This window comes from Paroedura picta, chromosome 5, assembly GCF_049243985.1.
Source record: "Paroedura picta isolate Pp20150507F chromosome 5, Ppicta_v3.0, whole genome shotgun sequence".
Classification (NCBI taxonomy): domain Eukaryota; kingdom Metazoa; phylum Chordata; class Lepidosauria; order Squamata; family Gekkonidae; genus Paroedura; species Paroedura picta.
The window spans coordinates 59,660,512-59,681,206 of record NC_135373.1 but is presented as its reverse complement, the minus strand read 5'-3'; the positions used below and the strand labels follow the sequence as shown (position 1 = coordinate 59,681,206).

The 20,695-nt window shown below is 42.6% G+C and overlaps 1 protein-coding gene and 1 long non-coding RNA gene across 3 annotated transcripts in view; one reads left to right on the top strand and one right to left on the bottom strand.

The window, feature by feature from the left end:
* CERK (ceramide kinase) overlaps nt 1-14,322 on the top strand; it is a 33,328-nt gene extending 19,006 nt beyond the window's left edge. The window contains exons 6-14 of one of the 2 annotated variants that reach the window (XM_077338243.1): nt 13-39; nt 675-820; nt 3,663-3,737; nt 5,720-5,872; nt 6,682-6,787; nt 8,446-8,513; nt 10,227-10,438; nt 11,090-11,295; nt 12,537-14,322. In XM_077338243.1, the coding sequence (XP_077194358.1) occupies nt 13-39; nt 675-820; nt 3,663-3,737; nt 5,720-5,872; nt 6,682-6,787; nt 8,446-8,513; nt 10,227-10,438; nt 11,090-11,295; nt 12,537-12,693 (1,150 nt within the window). In that variant the 3' untranslated portion in view covers nt 12,694-14,322. The remainder of the gene's footprint in view (nt 1-12; nt 40-674; nt 821-3,662; nt 3,738-5,719; nt 5,873-6,681; nt 6,788-8,445; nt 8,514-10,226; nt 10,439-11,089; nt 11,296-12,536) is intronic. The other variant, XM_077338244.1, reaches the window with a different exon arrangement.
* On the bottom strand, nt 14,316-20,431 carry LOC143837855 (uncharacterized). Its single transcript, XR_013231109.1, has 3 exons — nt 20,363-20,431; nt 20,201-20,252; nt 14,316-15,329 (listed from the first exon to the last, which is right to left on the bottom strand). It is a non-coding gene; the product is annotated as an uncharacterized LOC143837855 (long non-coding RNA).
* Nucleotides 20,432-20,695: the final 264 nt, after the last annotated feature.

Here is a 20,695-nt window from a genome sequence, read left to right as displayed (position 1 = left end):
TTCCCTTTACAGCTCTTTTGTGGATGGAGGAACATTTAGGTGAGTCAGCCATGTGAACACGGCCAGTTTTAACTGCAGACTCAACATTCATCTGGGAAATTGTGTGGCAGCGCTGTGCATGTGTAGCCAGCCACTCCCTATGCAGAAGTCATACAAATGTTCTCCCAGCCACAAGGGAGTCAGGCACCACTGTGTAACTGCCAGGTGGCTCGGAGAACGTCTAAGAAGAGGCTCTGCTTATTACAGACGACTGTGCACTGCTCTGCCCACAAATTCACCCATATTGACAGCTAAGTTGAAAAAGGATGATTTATGGTGACTTTGAGTGAAATCCCCTACAATTAGACAAGGAACTTCTGAGTGTGTGCTTCAAGTGGCAATGTATGTCTCATGCTCATGATGTTTTTGCTTATATTTGTACTGCTATTCTCACAATAACAAGATAAACTAGGATTTAAAAAAAAATCAAAAGAAAAGAAGCCAGCAGTTTCAATTCCAGAAATTATGTTTTGTATTCATGCCCTCCTTTACAAGTATCTGCAGAGCTTGATAGGGGGAGTGTAAAACAAAAGCACCTCCCCCCCTCTTCCAATCATATCTCTTATATGGGGGCACTTGACACATTCATGTATTGACTTGTCTGCATGCGTTTTCATTTGTGTGTTTCCTGGCAGTATTGTTTGTGTTGGTGGGGATGGAATGTTCAGTGAAGTGATGCATGGTCTGATTGGAAGAACACAGAAGGATTCTGGCATAGATCAAAATGATCCCACAGCACGATTAGTCCCTTGCAAAACAAGGATTGGCATAATCCCCACGGGTAAGAATTGCAGCAAGTTTAAATGTTCACCATGCATTCTTGTTACATTAACGTACTGACATTCACTTGGGCCCTGATGCATATTTTAGGGATGGAGAAGTATCAGTCTAGTACCATCCTAATATAAGCCAGTTGTCATCCATTGACTTAGAAGGTTGCTCGTGATGACCCTTTTGCTTCAGGCAACACTGTTAGGACTGATACTTAACAGTGCCATCCTATGCATGTTTACACAGAAGTTCGTCCCATTGTATTTTATGAGGCTTACTCACACGTGAGTATGAATAACACAGCCTCTCATATAGAATCACAAGACTGGGATCTATGCACATAAAGTTCCTATTATGGCTGTACAAAGAGAGAAACCCTTCACATAATTTCATGGACTTTGAACCAATGCTCTTCCTTCATCCTCCTATATCAAGTTGCAGGAGAGGCTTGTTTATGTTATTTAATTAATTTATTTACTGATTTGATTTTTATACTGCCCTCGCAGTTAGGCCAGCTCAGGACCGTGTATAGTAGATATGACAGTAGAATCAATAAAATTAATAAATAGATTTAAATGAATTTAAAGTATTAAAATGTTAATTGACGACAGTGCAGCTAAGTCTGTGAATACAACCCATTAGGGTGTTCCTTGTATACTCCCTAGTGTCAGGATATAATATGGGGATACTTATTCTGATGGTAATTACACCTTGGTAAATACCAGATGGTAAGTGGCAAATGGATGGGGCCCGAAAGGTGCTATTCCAGATGGGAAAAATCCCACATTCATCACAAGGCCTGTATACATATTAAATGTATTGAATGGTACCCTTAGAGGGGGAATGGACATGAGTACACTGGTCCCACCTATGCCAGCCATCAACTTGTGAGCACAGAGGATCCTTCCCTGAGATCAGAAATGTTAAAAAATATTGTATCTTCTGATCATGAACTGGAGGGGAGGGTTATATCCTTAAACTTCCTGTGCACATAGCTTAATCGTTACAAACTGACAATCACACATATGGGGGTTAATTTCAACTGGTTAGCCATGCTGAAGAAGCAGAACTGTGGCACCTTTAAGACCAATGATGTTTTATTCAAGATGTAAGTTTTCAGGAGCACGCACTCGTCACCAGACCTGAAGAAATAGGTGTATCTGTGCCTGCTTCCCCTCTACGTCTGGTGATTTCATGTCATGCATAGAGGCTTGCCAAGTATAGCAAAACTGTTCCTTTGGAGACAGGAATGCTAAAAGCAGAAGCATTAACCCCTGTTGTCCACAACAAGACATTGAATGTTGTTTCAGCTGAACATAGGACCAGCCAATGCTGGTCTTTTGTGCAGAGTTAACAGTGTTATTTTGTTCATGGTGCACATGCACCTTTGATGTGCATTTTCCAGGCTTCCCTGTTGTCAGACTAGATAGTAAATATAGTCTTCTGATGGGTGTGTAAGAAACAAGGCATATTTCCAAGAATAACAGGCATGGAGTGAGCCTGTTTCTCATTCAGTTTGAAGAGCCACAGACTGCTTTGTGTAGCTTTTCCAGAGAAAAAGGATTTATATCTTACTGGTTATTGCCGGGGTAGAATACACACGTACTTATTCACCATAATATTCATAAGCCTTTGCAACAGGGATCTCATGTCTTCCATCCTGAAAATTATCTGGAATGTCTTTTCCTAAAAACATTGAGAAGAGTCCACATGTAAACTGCCTTTGTTGCACACCTGAGTAACCTTTATCTTGTCCTCATACATGGTGGATAAGAGGCACAAACATGAACTTTAGTAGCCTACACAGGTTCTATTTAGAGCTCTGGCCCATGTTTCAGGACTGATAAATTTTCATGTATAGACAAGACATGATGGGGTTCTTTCCAAATGGAGACATCCCACCCCCCATCTGCTCTCCTAAAACTCACTTCTATTCGGAAGTCAGATTGTGAATTCTGATTTTTGTGATAAAACAGCCACGCCATCAAATCAAATCCAGACTTTCTTTTGGACTGTCAGGCTGTTGCCCTGACGTGTCCCATTTGAACCAGAAATAGCCACTTGACTTTATCTTCAACATTAATGAACTTGCAGGGGATTTGTCAGCACACAGAGAAGTCTGCTGTGTACAAAACAGCCCAAACTGCTAGAACTCCAGTTTTCATTTAACCGCTTTCATCCCAGCAGCCTGCTTGGACACATCAAACCATTTGCTTAAATACACACTTTCTTTTATCCCGCACTTGGCAAACAATCCCCAGCTTGACAAAAGAATTTCCACTATAACAATAGATCGATCTCCCACTACACCCTTCTAGAAAATTGCATTGACCTCGCTGCCTGTGTGGACTAAGGGAAAGCAAACAGCAGCACTTTGTCTTGTCACGCTGCATAAACGGGGGAGGATGTGTCTGTCACTTTTGGGACCGAAGAGAGAGGAAGTGTTCAGTGTGGGCTGTGCTTTGCCAAGGATCCCATCCTGAACACCACACACCATGTCCAGAATTAATTTTCGGACCTGCTATACCATTTCCGCTCCCCTGGTAACGCCATGACTCAACTGGCCTAGGCAATGTGAACATCGCAAGTCTGGAGAGGCTACTATACTACTGAACTTGCAGATTTCATAGCTCCAGATGCCTAAGAACACACGACAAGCCTCATGTACCAAAGCAAAGAAACAGAAAGCAAGGCTAGTCAATGCAACCAACGATTTTCATAAGCTTAGATATCTGTTATTAAGGGGAGAAGAGAGTGCCAAAGTGTGCTGTCATATACCTGTAAAGAAATCACCCTTCTCGGTGTATTGTTACTATTCCGTCTAAGTATGCTAGTAAACACTTCTTCCCTAGGTTCAACAGACTGCATATGCTATGCGACAGTTGGTATCAATGATCCAGAGACATCAGCGTTACATATAATTCTGGGTAAGTATCTAACAGTGCAAATGGGAGGCTAATGGGACTTACCTTAATGTTGATATTCCAACACCACAACATCACTTCTGGCTAAATAACGTGGTGATGTCACTTCCAGCCACATAGCTAGAATTGTTCACCAGTTCCCCCATACTAGCCCATTGAGAGCCTGTGGGGTATGGCAGAGTGATCCTGGGGGTTCCTCTGATGGCAATGGGCAAATGGCAAACCTGTACTGCAATCATCTGCAGAAGTTCTCCAGTCTTAAATCCATTGATTTCACACTGCGGATATCATGCTAACAGGGTCTTTGTCTACCAGATCCTCTAGCACAATGGGACCTTGAGATTCTAATACCAGCAAGCAGCCAGGCCTAGGTGAATCGCACAGTTTAGGTGGTGTCAAGTTAGTTGGTAGTTGCTGCCAAGCCCAGTCCTAATGAGTCATCCCTCAAGTCCCTGGGAAAGGTCCAGCCCCCTCCTGTCTTTTAATGACAGAAACCAAACCTAGAATGCCGGCCAACTATTGTGGTTGCCTAGCAACAGCCACTGCATCTACTTATTACATTTATTAAATTTTCAGGTACTTCTTTTATAGTTTGGGGCTTTTTGTTTAGATTCCCTGATGTAGTTTGTTTAGATTCCAGCGTTTTCTGCAAACCTGAGGTATTTTGCAGATTTGTTGAAAAATTTATCCATTCACCTCTTCATTCTTTGGATTTAAGTATCCTGAGATGGGGCCAAACTTCAGTATCAGAATATACAAGTGAGGACCTCACCCACAGCCCCAGTCTGGTTGAATGAGCTCCCCAATAAGATCAAGGCCCTATTGGAACTCAAAGAGTTCTGTAGGACCTTCAAAATGGAGCTCTTCCACCAGACTTTTGAATAAGACTTGGCAACGAGATCCCCAAATCCAACCCAACCATCAGTTAAGCTGTTCTTTCATGATCTGTTAAATGTCATATACTATTATATGTATATCTTCTTGTCTCAAATGTTATAATGTACTTTCTAGTTTCTATGTTCCATGGAGATGCCAAGTGAAGGGTGTTATATAATAAATAAATACTCATAGAGGGAGGATTCTTCTCTTCCCCCCCCCACCTGTATTTCACCTGTACCACTACATCACCTGCCAGTTTCCACCTGATACTTCTACTGGATGCCAAGAGCCATAGTGCTCCTGACCTCCAAGATTTCTACCCTTCCCCCTCCAACACTAACATGGGAGGCTAAGAGCTGTGGGGCTCCCAACCTCTGAGACCTGTCTTCTCCAGCATAGGCATCAGAGGCCAAGAGCTACATGACATCTGACTTCTGAGGCTTCTGCCCTCCTGCTTGACACAGGCACTGAAAGTCGAGAGCTGTACAGCTCCCAATCTCCTAGACTATTCTCCTTCCACACGGCAACCAGCAAAGTTTCTTCTCATGACAATGATGCTGGCAAGAACCGCATGGCTCTTGTTGATGCATCTATGGAGGCTTCTTCCCACACACATTGTCCTCAGTGCAGCCTGACATTTAACCCTCCCATTTTTTTAAAATAAGTTTTCAGAGTTTTCTGCAAACTGGTTTTCTTTCTACATGGTCCCAATCTGCAGATTTAGATCTCCATAGATAGGGGCACACTTCACTGTTAAATATATAGATCAGAAAGTCCCAAGTTCAAATCCCTGGCAACTCTAGTTAACTCAGGTTGCTGGCATTGGAAAGGGTTTTTTTTCTCTACCAAAGAGCTGGAAAAATACTACCAGCTAGAATGGGCATTTTGAGCTAGAAGGACCAAGGAGCTTCACTTGCTATAAGGCAGGTTCATAGTACTAAAAGTTACCTATAACACTCCATAGTTATGCATTTAACTTATTGCTTTCAGCATCTGTACTGGATCCCCTCTCCCTTTAATTATTATGCTGGTTAGTGCTAAATCCTTCCTTACCATCCTCGAAGGTTCAAACAGGTTAAAATATCTGAAGTGTCTCTCATTAACAGGGGACAGTCAACCTCTGGATGTCTCTTCAGTACACTGCAATAAGACATTTCTGAAGTACTTTGTGTCACTTTTGGGGTATGGATTTTATGGAGATGTATTAAAAGACAGTGAAGAGAAACGCTGGATGGGATCTGTCAGATATGACTTTGCAGGTAAACATTAAATTCTTTGTACCATACATCCAACAGAAAATCAGTTTTATGTTTTTAAAGCTTGGGAAGGGGGTAGAATTTCCATCATAATAAGCATAATTAACCATGACCTACTTTGGGAATTTTTTCAGTGTTTATATAACATTGATGACCCTGAAGTTTGCTTTGGCTTTCTGAATAAGCACTTGAAAGCAGGTGATTTGACTTATAGAACTACAGCTTGTTAGGATCAGTGTGTAGGAACAAGGAGAGATTAGAGGAGGGTCCAGTTTTCACATGGCAGGGCCTGTTCCCATCTACGTTTTCACACTAGGCTTATTGTATGTCCCAGTGACTTCTCATCTCTTCACTTTAACATCCAAAGACTCTCTCCCCGTAACACAGAGATGTTCCTCATCAGCCCGATGCATTGTAGGTGCACAAGGAATACTTGCCACCATTATAGATATATTAGGGTTTCCAATTGCAGATTGGGAAATTCTTGCAGTTTTGGGGGACAGGTTATGGGAAGAGTGGTGCTTGCAGAAGGGAGGTGACTGGTTTGAGATATGATCTCATAGAATCTGGTCTTCAAAGCTACCATTTCCCCATAATTTCTGTCATTGGGAGATCAGGAGAACCTACCTGTCATCGGGAGATCAGGAGAACCTACCTGATTAGCAAGCCTTGGGAGATGCTAGAGATGCTTGGGCATATACATTTTTAAAGTAAAATTCAGGGGGGGGGTCAGTCTACAAGAAAATTGGCAGATAAATGAGTTCTGTATTGCTTTCAAATTGTACATCATTCTTAGTTCTTCTCTCTCTAAGGTTTCAAGAATTTCCTTTCCCATCAGTACTATGAGGGCACTGTAGCCTTTCTTCCAGCAACATATACAGTAGGATCGCCAAGAGATGGAAGAACCTGTAAAACTAAGTAAGCTAAATATATTATTTTCTTTTTGCCCTAATGATTTCAAAAGATGTTGCTTCTAAGTGGACGGCTCAAAACAGAGTTTTTGATTTCTAGCTTTAAATCCACAGTTCCTTCTCTAGTCAAATTAAAACATTACAGCGGATGAATGTTGTAGATTTGGAAGGAGTAGAACCACCTAACCTTTCCACTACCTATTTATGTGTTTGACACTGTCTGATTCCCCACAGTACACAGAGTACCACATGTCACTACAAGAGAAACACAGACTAGATTTCCATAGAGCAAGTATGTCCAGAATGCCCAGGCAGGGAAACCATCAATTACATCAAAGGAGGGAAGCCAGGCATTTCTCTTCCTCCAGCAAGCCTGACATAGGGAATCTCTGAGCTAAATACCTTGAGAAGGTAGATGGATGGGTGAGGGCCTAAAAACTGAATCTCAATCCAGACAAGACTGAAATGTGGTTGGTTCAATGAAGAACCAGCTGAAGGAACTGAAGGAGCCAGTTCATAGCAGGAGGCTCAGGTCTTCTCCATATCACATAGGAACTTTTATTAGCTTCAGCTTATATGCCAGTTTTGGTCATTCTGCAAAATGTATGATCTGGCCACAATGATCGATGCTCTGATCATATCTAGGTTAGACTATTGTAATGTGCTGTACATGGATCTCTCTTTAAGTTTCAGATTGTCCAAGAACCATTTCAGAATGCTAGTAGAATCCTCAGAATTAGGTGGAAAAGAAAGTGTTGAGTATTATCTCATATTGGTGACACTGCAGCCCATGCCTCCTAATATCCTCTCCCATTGAAGAGTGTTTGGAAGCTGCTGCTGATGACCCTGATACTACAGCAATTACACTGGCTATTAATCCACTCCTGAGCTTAATTCAAGGGATTGTTTTTGTCCTTTAAAGTCCTGCATGCCTTTTTACTGGGATATCTAAAGGATCATCTCCTCTCATATGTTCCTGCCCAGAAATTAGGAACACAGGGAGAGGTCCTTCTTACTACCTCACCAATGAAAGATATGGGTATACAACAGAGGGCCTTTTCTGTGGCAGCCCCACAATCATGGAACAACATCCCCAGGGAGGGACACCTGGTCGCTCTCGTTTCTTTCAGGAGAAAGTTGAAGACAGTTTTTATTTTAGACTGAATTTTATTTATTTATTTATTTATTTATTATATTTATATGCCGCCCTCCCCGAGGGCTCAGGGCGGTTTTTTTTTAATTTAGCTTTTATTATTGTCAGTCTTCAATTACGTTTTTAAACTGTGACTTTTACGGGCTTTATAATTGTTTATTTTAGTGTGTCTTTTAATAAATTTTTAATTTATATTGTAAGCCACAAGGGAGAAAGCAGCTAATAAATAAACAGATTTAAGAGCTGCGGGCCCTGTAAGACAGAGCTCTTCTGCCAAGTCTGTGGTTGAAGCCGGGTTATGGAAGAACGTAGGGCCGCCCCTGGAAGATAGTGAAACCTTATATTGGTTGCTTGGCGTATGTAACTCTATGGTATACCAAGGTGCAGTCGTGTGGTGTGGGAATAGTTTTTTTTTTTTAATGTGTGGGGTTTTAATGGGATTTTAATGTTTTATACATATACAGTGTGGTTTCTCCCCTGTAATCAGAAGCAAATTGACTTTTGTCTTCCAGGTGCCGCATTTGCAAAGAAAGCAAGCGACAGCTGGAACAGCTGCAGAAGTTGGAAAAAGACCGACATGGTAATTGTACACAGCATGGAAGTCAGTCGTGTACAGTTAGCCAATGGGGGCTTTGGCCTCAGGGGAATTTGATCCATGAATTAAGATAAAACTAATGCAGATGGGTAAATGCAGATCTCAAGACGTCCAAAGGAGATTCAAATGGATATCTGGCTTCAGAAGTTATATTTTTCCTGGTGGTCTGAATTCCTGCTCATTCTGTGTAGATGGCAATTGATTGGGACAGAGTTACAGGACACACTCAAATACATCTGGAGGGCATTTGCCAGCAATTTTCTTAGCTCCATTTTACAAACCTACAATATAGGGCAGTGTGTTCAACATACCGGATCCACTGTTAGAAGTATACTGACAAAGAAATCAATAAATCCCTGACTTACCAGTCTCAGTTACTCTAACAATCCTCAACGTGGCGCCTGTGGGTGAGCAAGGTGTCCAATTACATCTTGAGTCTTGGGGATAAAACCTAAAGGGTCTCTCCTGACAAGCGAGCTTCCTAACAAGCCACTGAGTTTATTCTGGACAGGTTCTTCATCACCATGTCCTTAGGATTGGTTGCAGATACAGACTTCGTTCGGTTTCTGGTCTTGGAACCTTCTTCTTGTAGTCATTTAAGGTCCAATCTCTCCCAAACTGTACATCTTCACCTGTCCCCAATGTCAGCGATTTACCCCAACCCCATTCCTGCTGCTTTCCAACAGCACCCCTCCATCTTTCTCAAAAGTCCCCTCTTTGCATTGAGGAGGAAACACTATTTAATGTCTGTTTGCAAAGAAGGCAGAGGGTTTGCTGCCTGGGTGGACTAGGGGAGAGTTTGCCAAGGCCAGAAAATCAGTCACAGTGGCCAGGCTGAGGGTACATGGCTGTGACGTGCCAGCCTGGAATGAATTCTTGCTTGTCAGGGACATGGCATGGGGTCACCTGAAGCTTTCTGTTTATTTTCTGTTTCATTCAATACCTTTCAGATGTTTTTTTTTTCAAAGATATACAGAACAAACACTGATGGATGCCATGTTGGGGTTGTGGAGGGAAGACAGCCCCGTAAAGCTAAGCAGGGCCAGTACTTGGAAGGGAGACCACCAAGGGAAGCAATTGAAAACCCCTCCTCCATCTCATTTGCCTTGAAAACTCCTTGCTGGGATATCCATAAATCCATGACTTAATGGCACTTTACAAACACACACGCAACCCATGGATCATTACTCACCAGCTTGGTGTAGTGGTTAGGAGTGTAGACTTCTAATCTGGTGAGCCGGGTTTGATTCTGCGCTCCCCCACACGCAGCCAGCTGGGTGACCTTGGGCTCACCACAGCACTGATAAAACTGTTCTGACCGAGCAGTAATCTCAGGGCTCTCTCAGCTTCACCCACCTCACAGGGTTTCTGTTGTGGGGAGAGGAAAGGGAAGGCGAACGTAAGCCGCTTTGAGCCTCCTTCGGGTAGAGAAAAGCGGCATATAAGAACCAACTCTTCTTCTTCTTCTTCTTAATAAGGAAAATCAATAGACACTGACCTGCATACAAAAGTCTCCTTTAAAAACCATAAAGTCAAGTTATTTGTCTTGCTAATAATCCCTGTACTGTAATATGCACCACTATCTGTTGCACAGTTAATGGTGTCAAATGTACTTCAGCATCTGTTCAGAAGCCCAATGTGTAGCTAGGAGCAGTCATTTCTGTTCAGGCTTATGAGCATAGCTGTTTCTCCTTTAAGGGTATGACAGAAGAGATCAATGGAAGGTTATTAAAGGAAAGTTCTTGGCCATCAATGCAGCCAATATGAGTTGTGCCTGCCCACGGAGTCCGAAAGGCCTTTCGCCATCTGCTCATTTGGGAGACGGCTGTGCAGACCTCATTCTCGTTCACAAATGCTCCCGATTCAATTTTCTGAGGTATCTCATAAGGCATACTAACGAGGATGATCAGGTATGTATTCTGTTTGCAGGACTGGTGGAATTTTGAAAGGCTAAGTTAAGGCTACCCACCCTGAGATTTTGGAAGGGCAGGCTGCAAATAATATTTTTGTTGTTATTATTATTATCATCATCATCATCCATGTTCTTATTTTTTGAAAGACTAAGTTCAGTTATAGCAATTACAAGAAGTTCAGTTATAGCAGTTATAGTTCTGGCTTCTGGAAATATCCAAGTTACAGATCCTACCTCCTTCGTAACAATCTCATGCAAAAAGCACGTCCTGCCAAAAACAGGTTGAAGAATGAGGGAAGCAAGTGACTAATATTGTTTTATATATGGTGCCAGATATAACAGTGTTATACACATTACAGTAATATACCAGCCGGGAGTTTGCATATTCCTGTGGAGGGAAAACAATTTGAAACCCCACACCTCCACAATTCTTCCACCAGGATTCTTTACATTTCCCATGGTTTAAGCAAATTAATTTTTCTCCCTCCCTTAACTGATCCTCAAGTACTCTTAACTTTCTATGCTTGTGGGGGATATTTAGGGAGGTCCCCTGAAGATGCAGAGCCCTGATTCTTGTTTACAGGGGGTCTGTTGTGCTGCTCTCATGATGGTTGCCACTATTAACTCATCTCGTCTCGTGTCTCTACAGTTTAACTTCACCTTCGTAGAGGCTTATCGGATCAGGAAATTTCACTTTACAGCAAAGCATCTGGAAGACAGCGATGACATCAAAGACATGCAAAAGAAGCACTTTGGGCAGTTCTGCAGAGACCACCCCGCTTGCTGCTGCACCTTTTCCAGCAGCACCTGGAACTGTGATGGGGAGACTCTGGAAAGTTCAGCCATCGAAGTCCAGTGAGCACCTTCCTTTCTTAAATGGATCGGTGTGCAGAGAAAGCCCTGAGGGGACATGCCTCCCTTAGTCATCACTGGTTCACTCATAGACAGGGATAGACAACAACAATGTGCAATAGCTCTTTATTAAGACCAACACTCCGATTTTCCTAAGCTCTTTATCAAGATTAATAAAAAGAAGGGGAGGGGAAAGAGAGAGAGAGATATGTCTGAGGCTGTGTTTGTGAGACTTTTTGTCTGCATCCAGCTCACTTAATAGGTAATGGAAGAGTTTGGCATCAGGATACACATTTTAGGAAGAAGTCAAGATAACAGCAACCTCCAAGGGAAAATTTGAAAAAGTAGTGGTTAGCCAAATGCATTTCTAACCCAAGAGTCCCTGTGCTTGCTGAGCCAGTGGGGACATTTGGAAGTGGTCATTGCCACAATATGCCTGCCTTAAGGATCAATCTCACGAGGGCTGACATGGGTTGTGTCGGGGCCTGTCACAAAAATCTCAAGAGCTAGCAAGAGGGAGGCAGTTATTTTTGAACAAATACCCCTTGCAGACCCCAAGGTAATGCATACTGTTTTCTTCTGAAGCATCCCCAACTTCAAGAAGATGCATGAAAGCCACACTGGTTCTTTGCTTGGGGAAGAAGTGAGCAGGTACCAGGAAACACATCAGTGGGCACCAGGATACTCATGGGCAGCACACCGGAGATCACTGAGTGAGGAAAAGGCATAGGCTCCTTTAAAGGCTTTGATCAGATGATAAACAAGATTGTTTTTTTAAATTAATAAAGTAATGTTTTTGTGGATAGAGTAGGTTAAAAATCTTTGGGATTTTGCTGTGGGCAAACAATTTCCCATCAGCATATTCCTTTCCCAGGTCATTTCCCACCCATTGAAGAACCTTGCTCCTGGCAAAGGCCCTTGTATAATAGGTACAACATCTTGGACAAAACAGAATTGTCATGCCACTTCATGTCACCTCAGAGGGAATGCTTAGCAATAAGTTCAATTCACACATTCAGCTGTGAATTACTGAATGCTTTATTATCTTCTTAGAAAATAAAAGCATAGGTTTATGTGAACATGTATATCTGAACTGAACCTGACATTGCCAGTTTTCTGGCATTTCCCGATTTTCTGGCAGTATTCTCCAAAAATGTGAGTCTCCTAGTGTTGAGGAGTAGCAGTTGATCATTAGTAACGTGATTATAATCTTGTCAAGACTCTTCACCATCTTTCTGTTGCAGGGTTCACTGTCAGTTAATCAGCCTCTTTGCAAGAGGAATAGAGGCCCCCGCAAAATATGAAGAGTCGCCCGCCATGTTAGAAGCTGCATCTAACCCGAGACATCTGAACTGCTCTACAAAAGCTAAGCAACAGGAACGCAACTGCCTAGAGAAATAAGCATTTCTGGCAGGAAAATAAACATTTTAAAACTGGATCCTTTTTTGTGGTTAAATTTTAATTTTGGTAAATACTCCTGCTGAATGGGTATCATTGAATGAATTTATTTTTGTGAATTAGGGTTTTTTTTTTTAGAATACTGTAACATGATTAATATGGTAGGAAGAGGAACTGGAGAACCTTTTCAGAACAACTTCATTTCTGTGCATTTTTGAAAAGCTTATTCCATGGATGAATTGAAATAACAACGGTGAAAAACAAGTAGCATGAAGTTCTGTAGGAATTTTGCCACTGAATTTGCGTGGAATGCATATGTACAGCCTGGGTATCATTATGGAAATTGTTTTCTTTGTTTCCTTAGGAGCTGGTCACAGTCAGATTTCTTTATCAAGGATCTATCGTATTAGCTGACTGTGATGACAGTACTCAAAAGTAGCAAGTTCTTACCACAGGCTTCAGTGTCTCCTTAAAAATCATTCAGTGTAACTATCTTTTGCAACTTATCAATGCAATTTAGACACACACATTCCTGGCTTTAAATAATAACCTACTGTTTATAGAGATCTATATATACATATATATTTTTAGGAAATTCAAGAGGCACAACTTCATATGAAAGCTGCATTATTGTTCTAGAAATTCCTCTGCTCTTGGTAACCCATAAGAAACTATCAAAGTTTACCTGAATCTGTCCGTATGGCTACAGCAAGCACAAATATCCGTGAAAGCCGTTCAAGGTGGCTGTTATGCAATATCTAAGAAGGGATAATGAAAGACATTCCAGGACACCAGCAGATCCTTGAGATGTTATTTTCAGTTCACCTGAAAGATTTCTCATAGCCAGTTTATACAATCAGCAGAACTAGTTATACTTTTCCTGGCCTGCTCCATTTTAGGTTACAGATAAGCTGTCAGATATTTGAATGCTGTTCCCCACAAAACATGCTTATAGGTTACACTTCTCTCTGATAGACTAGGTTTCTGTAAGTGGCAAGATGTTTTCAAGTGGGATCGTTCAGTTGCCCCGCCTGCTGCCTGAACTGGGTCAGTCCTAAGAAGGTTGATAATACTGGCTGATCCCAACACAACGCGGCATCCTTCTAGGAGATTCCTCTGCACCAGAAAGAATCTTTTCATAAGAAATAACGTGTAGAATATAGATACTGTCAACAGTGTGTCTGGCAGACATTGTTTTTGGTATTTAATTATTACTGAAATCAAGTCAGAAAGTAGGTATTTATTTTGATGTGTGGACATTATGGGATGAAATTGACATTGGAGAAATCACAAGTTTGCTTTGCATGTTATGTGCTGATACAGTAAAAGGGGGAAAGGCTTGTGATGATATCAGGATTGTGTGTGTGTGTGTGTGTGTTTGTGTGTAATTTGTATGGAGGGAGGGAGGGGTTTTATAAAATTTGGACCAAGCTCTGGTGCATCATTCTGGCTTTTAACTTGCTTAGAAGAGAAACCAACTTTGTACAATCTGTCCATCCCTTTTGCTAAGAATATTCTGTTTTTCAAGCAGTTAAAGTTAAATCCTATATTCATTTACTAGGAACCATATCCTATTGAACTCAACAAGCTGTCAAAATTTTGGAATAAATGCCTAAGTGCTCATTGCTATCATTCTGGGTTTGCTTGGACTTCATTAAATGCATGTTATTTCCAGTTTCTATATGCTGAAAACTTGGTGAATAGTTTTCCTCATGGACATCTTCAGTGACAACAAACTGGTTTTCAGAGTAGGACTCTTCGACAATCCAGCAGAATGTGAATCCTGTGTAGTCATTTAGATAAAAGCAGTGAATTGGCACAGTGATTTCAGTGCGATATTTCAGTGAGATATTTTCTAATTGACAGTGTCCATTAGCTACTTCTCCCCAACCCATGCATGAAAATGGGTCAGAGATCAGTAGAGTTTAAACTTGGAGCAAGTAATGGAGAATTAATTATTGGCATCTGAGAATCCATACAATGAATACAAAGCATGCATAGCTGATAAAACTGTATTTATATGGCCAGCCCCTGATCAACACATGATATCTCTGGTAGAGAGCAGCCAGCTGGTTTCCCTTGCAATTCAGCAGAGGAAGCAGTTCTACTTTGCAGCCTTGGGAAACTGAAGTGAAAGCTTGGAGGCTCAGAAGCTCATCCAGTACTCCCCCTCTGACTTGATTCCAGCCAGCTCCCTTTCTTTTGATCTTTCTTGCCCTACTATCCATTTTCTCCCACATCTTGGTATCAAGCCGCATCTCCAGGCAGTTGCCACTTAAAATTAGTCCCCAATAGCCAGACAGTCCTTGCCACTGCTCTCACAGCATCCTTTCCCTCAAAGCCATTGCAAACTGTTTTCCCATTCAGACAGTCACATGGTTAGATGGGGGGGGCACCCACTCTCCTTCAGTTCCTTTATTGCTGTTGGAGTAGGTTCTCTTCAACAGATTTCCTGAGGTAGAATTTTCTTCCGGACCAGCTTCTGGCATACTTGGAGGGTGCTTTGGCGTTCATTCCATACCAATCTGGCTTCTGTCCTGGCCACGGGGTGGAGAGCATGTTGGTCACTCTGGTGGATGATCTCTGGCGCCAGCTGGATTGGGATAGTTCAGCCATACTCGTCATGCTTGATCTGTCAGCTGCGTTTGACATGGTTGACCATGAGTAGTTGGCCCACCACCTCGCTGGGGCCAGAATTTGTGGGACAGCCCTTCAGTGGCTGCACTCCTTTCTCTGGAACTGAACAGAGGGTGGCTGTGGGGCAGGAATTAGCATGGCCCTATCAGCTCCCTTGTGGGGTCCTACAGGGACCGGTACTCTCCCCCACACTATTTAACATCTTTATGCACCCTCTAGCACAACTTGGACGGAGCTATGGGCTGAGTTGTCACCAATATCCAGATGACACCCAGCTCTATCTCCTCATGGACAGCCACCCAACCTCCCCCAGATACATTTGTCAGATGTTTGGAAGCCATGGCTGGATGGTTAGAGCAGAGCCACCTGAAACTGAACACCTTCAAGATGGAGGTCATGTGGCAGAGCAGGAAAGGGGTAGGACAGGAAACACATCTACCAACTTGGTGTAGTGATTAGGAGTGTGGACTTCTAATCTGGCGAGCCAGGTTTGATTCTGCAGTCCCCCACATGCAACCAGCTGGGTGACCTTGGGCTCACCACAGCACTGATAAAATTGTTCTGACCGAGCAGTAATATCAGGGCTCTCTCAGCCTTACCTACCTCACAGGGTGTCTGTTGTGAGGAGAGGAAAGGGAAGGCGACGGTAAGCCACTTTGAAACTCCTTCAGGTAGAGAAAAGCGGCATATAAGAACCAACTCTTCTTCTTCCCCCAACCCGGGTGGAGGCACACCTTTACATCATGCTCACTGCCAGAAATCTGGCGGTGATACTGGATGCCTCCCTTTCTATGGAGGCCCATGTTATGGGAATAGCCCACATGGCATTTTAAATCCTTTTCATGGTGGTCATGTGATGACAATATATTTGCAAACATGTCTCTCTTCAGGGGTGGTGAGGACATTGTGAGGTCTTACTCTATACAGGGAAGGTGGCTTTCCTATAAAAGGTAACTGTACATTAATAGTCTTGAATTGAGAGCCATTAGATCTGCTCTTAGCTCTTTTTCAAACACTGTTCATGGGAAATCATTTCCAGTATAAACAGAGAATGTTTTCATATTTCATGTCAACAGACAGGAGGACACAGGATGCAGACTGCTGAGCAAAGAAGTTTTAGAAACATGGTGTTGGACCTGGAAACAAGGGGTTCTTCCTCAAGCCATTCATATTGCTGAAGAACACAGTTTTACTATCTGACATCTTCAGCAGGTTCCATAACTTGAACCACAAGGGGTACCTTGCAAACCAATATAATCTACCTATTTTCAACCGGTTGGGTCTCTGCAGTGGACCTTGTGGTACTTTTGCTGTTGTTCTATGCAAGCAGAAACATTTTCAATAGGGAATGTTTTCCAACTTACCTGGAAGGGCACCCCCTTTTTCTTTTTTTACATGTTTCCCCCTCTACCCTTGTTGACCAAGTTAGTAGCAAAATCAATCAAAGATGATTCACAGGCCATCCTAATAGACTGTCTAAACAGTTTCTTAAGGGCTTAAGTCCTACAGTGGTCCTTGTAATTGGCGCTTTCACAGCTCATTTTTAAACCCTTTGAGCCCCTAGCCACTTGCTCTTTGGAACTGTTATCTCTCAAAGTTTATTTCCCCGTAAGTATAACCTCCGTCAGGGTGAGCAATCTAGCAGCCTGGCACATTGATCCTCCATTTCTCAAATTCTTTGCAGGACTTGTAAAAGTTACAACCAGTTTAGAATTCTTGGCTATGGCGGTGTCCAATTTCCATTTACTCCAGAATATTGTGTTACCTACCTTCGTTCCCAAACCATCCTTCCATGCAAAGTGTGCTCTGCATATGATAGATGTGAGACAAGCCTTGTTATTCCATCTAAAGAGAACACAACCTTTCAGAAAGTGTTAACCTCTTTTAGATGTGGGCCACAATAAGGTAAACCAGTCTCCTCTCAGTCTTCATCAAGATGGGTTGAGACAACTAGCTGGAGTATCCAGTGAAGGAAAGGTGCTATTTCTCCCTGTCCATCCCTTTACTGAAATGGCTAGATTCAAGTTCAGTGGCTCCTTAGGGACTAACTAGTTTTTCATCATAGAAGTATTCAAGAGTTAAAGTGCTCTTCACCAGCTCTCTGATAAAGGAAACTTGGACTCTCAAAAGCTTGTATTTTGACCATCTTGTTGATTTCAAAGGGCTGACTGGACTCAATCTAGCTCTTCTACTGCAGACTGACATTGCTAGCTTCCTGAAAATAGCTTTATTGAAATCCCAACCCTACGAAAATTGTTTGCTACTCTGCTGCTGACAAGTCCAAGAACGCACTAAAGAAAGGATTACCTAGTAACTGAAAAGATTTGCATCACAGGGGAAATGATGCATCTTTAATGCTGGAGTCTACAGAGATATAATTGGAGAGAGTCACAAGGAGCTTTTGAAAAACTCACCCTTCCCAAGAAAAAGATTATAATTTCAGCACGGGTATGAGGAGCTGGCAGTTCTTTGAGGTTACAGGTTGGCATTTAGAGGAACATGTTTTTGATTCACTGTAATTATTTGCATTTAGACACAGCAAATTTAATTTGCATCCTGTATCAGGCAAATCCTCAACTTCCTGTGTGGATTGACCAGTGCACATATACGAGGAGAGCTGTGGCTCAGAGACAGACGCATCAGCTGTGCATGCAGAAGATCCCATATCCAATCCCCAGCATGTAAAAGGCTCAGGTAGTAGGGGGTGGCAAAAAACCCTACTTCAAACCCATTCAGAGTACTGATCTTGATAAACTAAGTCAAGGAAGCTTTGTGTGTCCATATATCATTTAAATGAGAAATACAAAAAGATATAATTGCTTGTGAGCAGTGTTCATACCTTATTCTGAGTATTTCAGCTGGGGGTGGGAGGTTTGTTTGTTTTGTGGTTCTCTGTGTTCACATTTCCTTAAAGTTTTACTCTAGGTCTGCAGAAAAGGTGATTAGAAACTCTCTCCATTACTGATTTTTTTTTGCTTGCATGGAATTGTGTGTTATTTCACTACCTGATTCAGCTACATATGTTGACCCAGCCTCATCCACAGAACCCCTACTATTCCACACACTGATACAATCACAAGTACAAGTTGTGTTGTCATTTGAAAAAAAACAGCTGTTACTTTTATCATTTAACAGTGATGAAAAGGATGAAAACAGCTTTCAAAGGAATTGTCCACTTTGCTGGAATATGGGCTGGCTGCTATGGGGAAAGGAGGCACCATGGCAAGGGCAGGGGAGGCTCCCAAGCCACTGAGTGAGCATCATTGGTTTACATACAAACTGACACGAGAAATGTTACAAAATCTCCCAAAGGCTGATTTTGTCCTACAGCTCCCTCTACTGAAAATTCCCTTTAAAAATTTAAGCATTTCATCAACTTTCTTTTTCCTATACCCCATAAACGGGTGAAATTTCAAGAAAATAAGTCCTTCTCTTCTGCCTCCCTCCCCCAGCCATTTCTTTTTTTGCATTCGTTTTTACTTTAAATAATCTTGTCTATTACTTTCCTTCCCCGCTTTGGCCATCTATTTTATACCAGATCTGTCCTCTTCCTTATCTTGGTTTCTATGTTTGTTGGTTTGTTCCACATAGTCCTTACTGGCAAACCCATCCAAATTCTCATTGGACACAGAAAATGCCCTTAAGCCACAGAGCACCACTTACATTAATCAGGGCTGGCCCTCTAAAACTGCCTGTGCAAGCCACTCCTGGAGAACCACACACATGGCTTTTCCCTGTGTCAGAACATCACCTTCGCCAGCTTCTAAGGGATGTGCAATGATGAGGGCGGGGGGCACCCTACCTTTTTCAGCCTATGGGCTCCTTTGGCATTTTGATGCAGGTGGGTACAACAACAAAACGTCCACCATGGGAGGCAGTGGTGGGCACAGACAGGGATAGGTGGAATAACTGTAAAAATTAGTAACTGACAGCTGGGAAAGAATAGTGTGTGAGAGAGAAAGCAACACTGGTGGCAGCTTCTGCCCCAACAACCCACACATCACGGACCAGCCAGCTCCAGCAGAGCCCAGCGACACAGATGACTCCTGGGAAGAAGAGGCAGCTAACTCTCCTGACCCAAACCCACAGCCAGTGACAGAAATGCAGGAGGAGGCAGTCTTTGAAGAGCCGGACATGGATCCATAGCCCAGCTCCAGCACAATGGCCCCTCAGGCAACAAAGAGCAGTGCCTGTCAGTTCACCTCCCCTGTCTCTAGAAGTTCAGGAATAGTGCAGAAGGAAAAACGGGAGGGAGCTACAAGACAGAAAGCACAGTGCCAGATTGGCAGCACAGCACTGGCTCCACATTAGCTATGAGAATGTGTGTTTGCACGCACAAGGCTGAAGTGGCTGGCAGGTATTTAGCCTGATGTATAAAAGCAACAAACAAGGGAGCGACTGTGTGGAAGCAATGTGTTTGTCGGTGTCTGGTTTTGTGGCCGGCGTTCCTGATTGACTCCCTGGACTCTGACCCTGACCTGTGCTCTGGAAGTCTGCTTTTGGATTCCCCTTTGGACTTGGAGCTGCAAGTGTGTCTTAACTGGCATCAGAGCTTTGGAACGGGGCTTGGACTCTGCCTGCCTGCCATGTGTCTGCTCTCAGGACAGCACGGTCGATTAGATCTCCAGCGCAAATCAGAAGCACTGCTGGGCAGGAGCCCCATGTGGCCCCACCCACTTTCTGAAAACATTTGGCTGATGCCAGGAAAGGTGCTGGTGGGTGCCATGGGAACCACTGGCATTGCATTGGGAGTCCTTTATCTATAGTGTGTTGCAAAGCCACAACTGTCTTCATCAGTGGTGTATCTAAACATAAACATATTCACATAATTAAAAACCTTTCTGGTCAAGCATTCATTCCCCTATATACATACCTCCATCATATCTTTCAATCCAAGAAACTTATCAAACACTTCACTGTCGTAACTGGAAGCAATACAAAACGTGGCAGAGGTAAATAACAAGCTTATACACATTTCTGCATTCACTTAAGGCAAAGGGACAAGATTACTGTTGTATCAAATCATTCAACAAACCTTTCAGGATCCCATCAGCTAACAGCACATCACAGTAGTGGAGATCCAAGTGGCAAAGGACACCTGAATGGATCCCAATGAAATTAACAAAGCATCTGAATAAAAGCATTCCATGGACCCTCGCAAGTAGGTCACAGCTGTAACTTATTTATCTTAGTTAAAGAGATACCCTACCATGACACTGGGGCTTACAAGATTTTACATTTATAAAAAGACAAATCCCAGGAGAAATTTAATCCATTAGGAGACAGTGTATTGCAAACAAAAATATAGTAGCATTCATGTTGTAATAATTTGCGTTGAATGTCTGTTATCTGATGTTGGCCCACACAG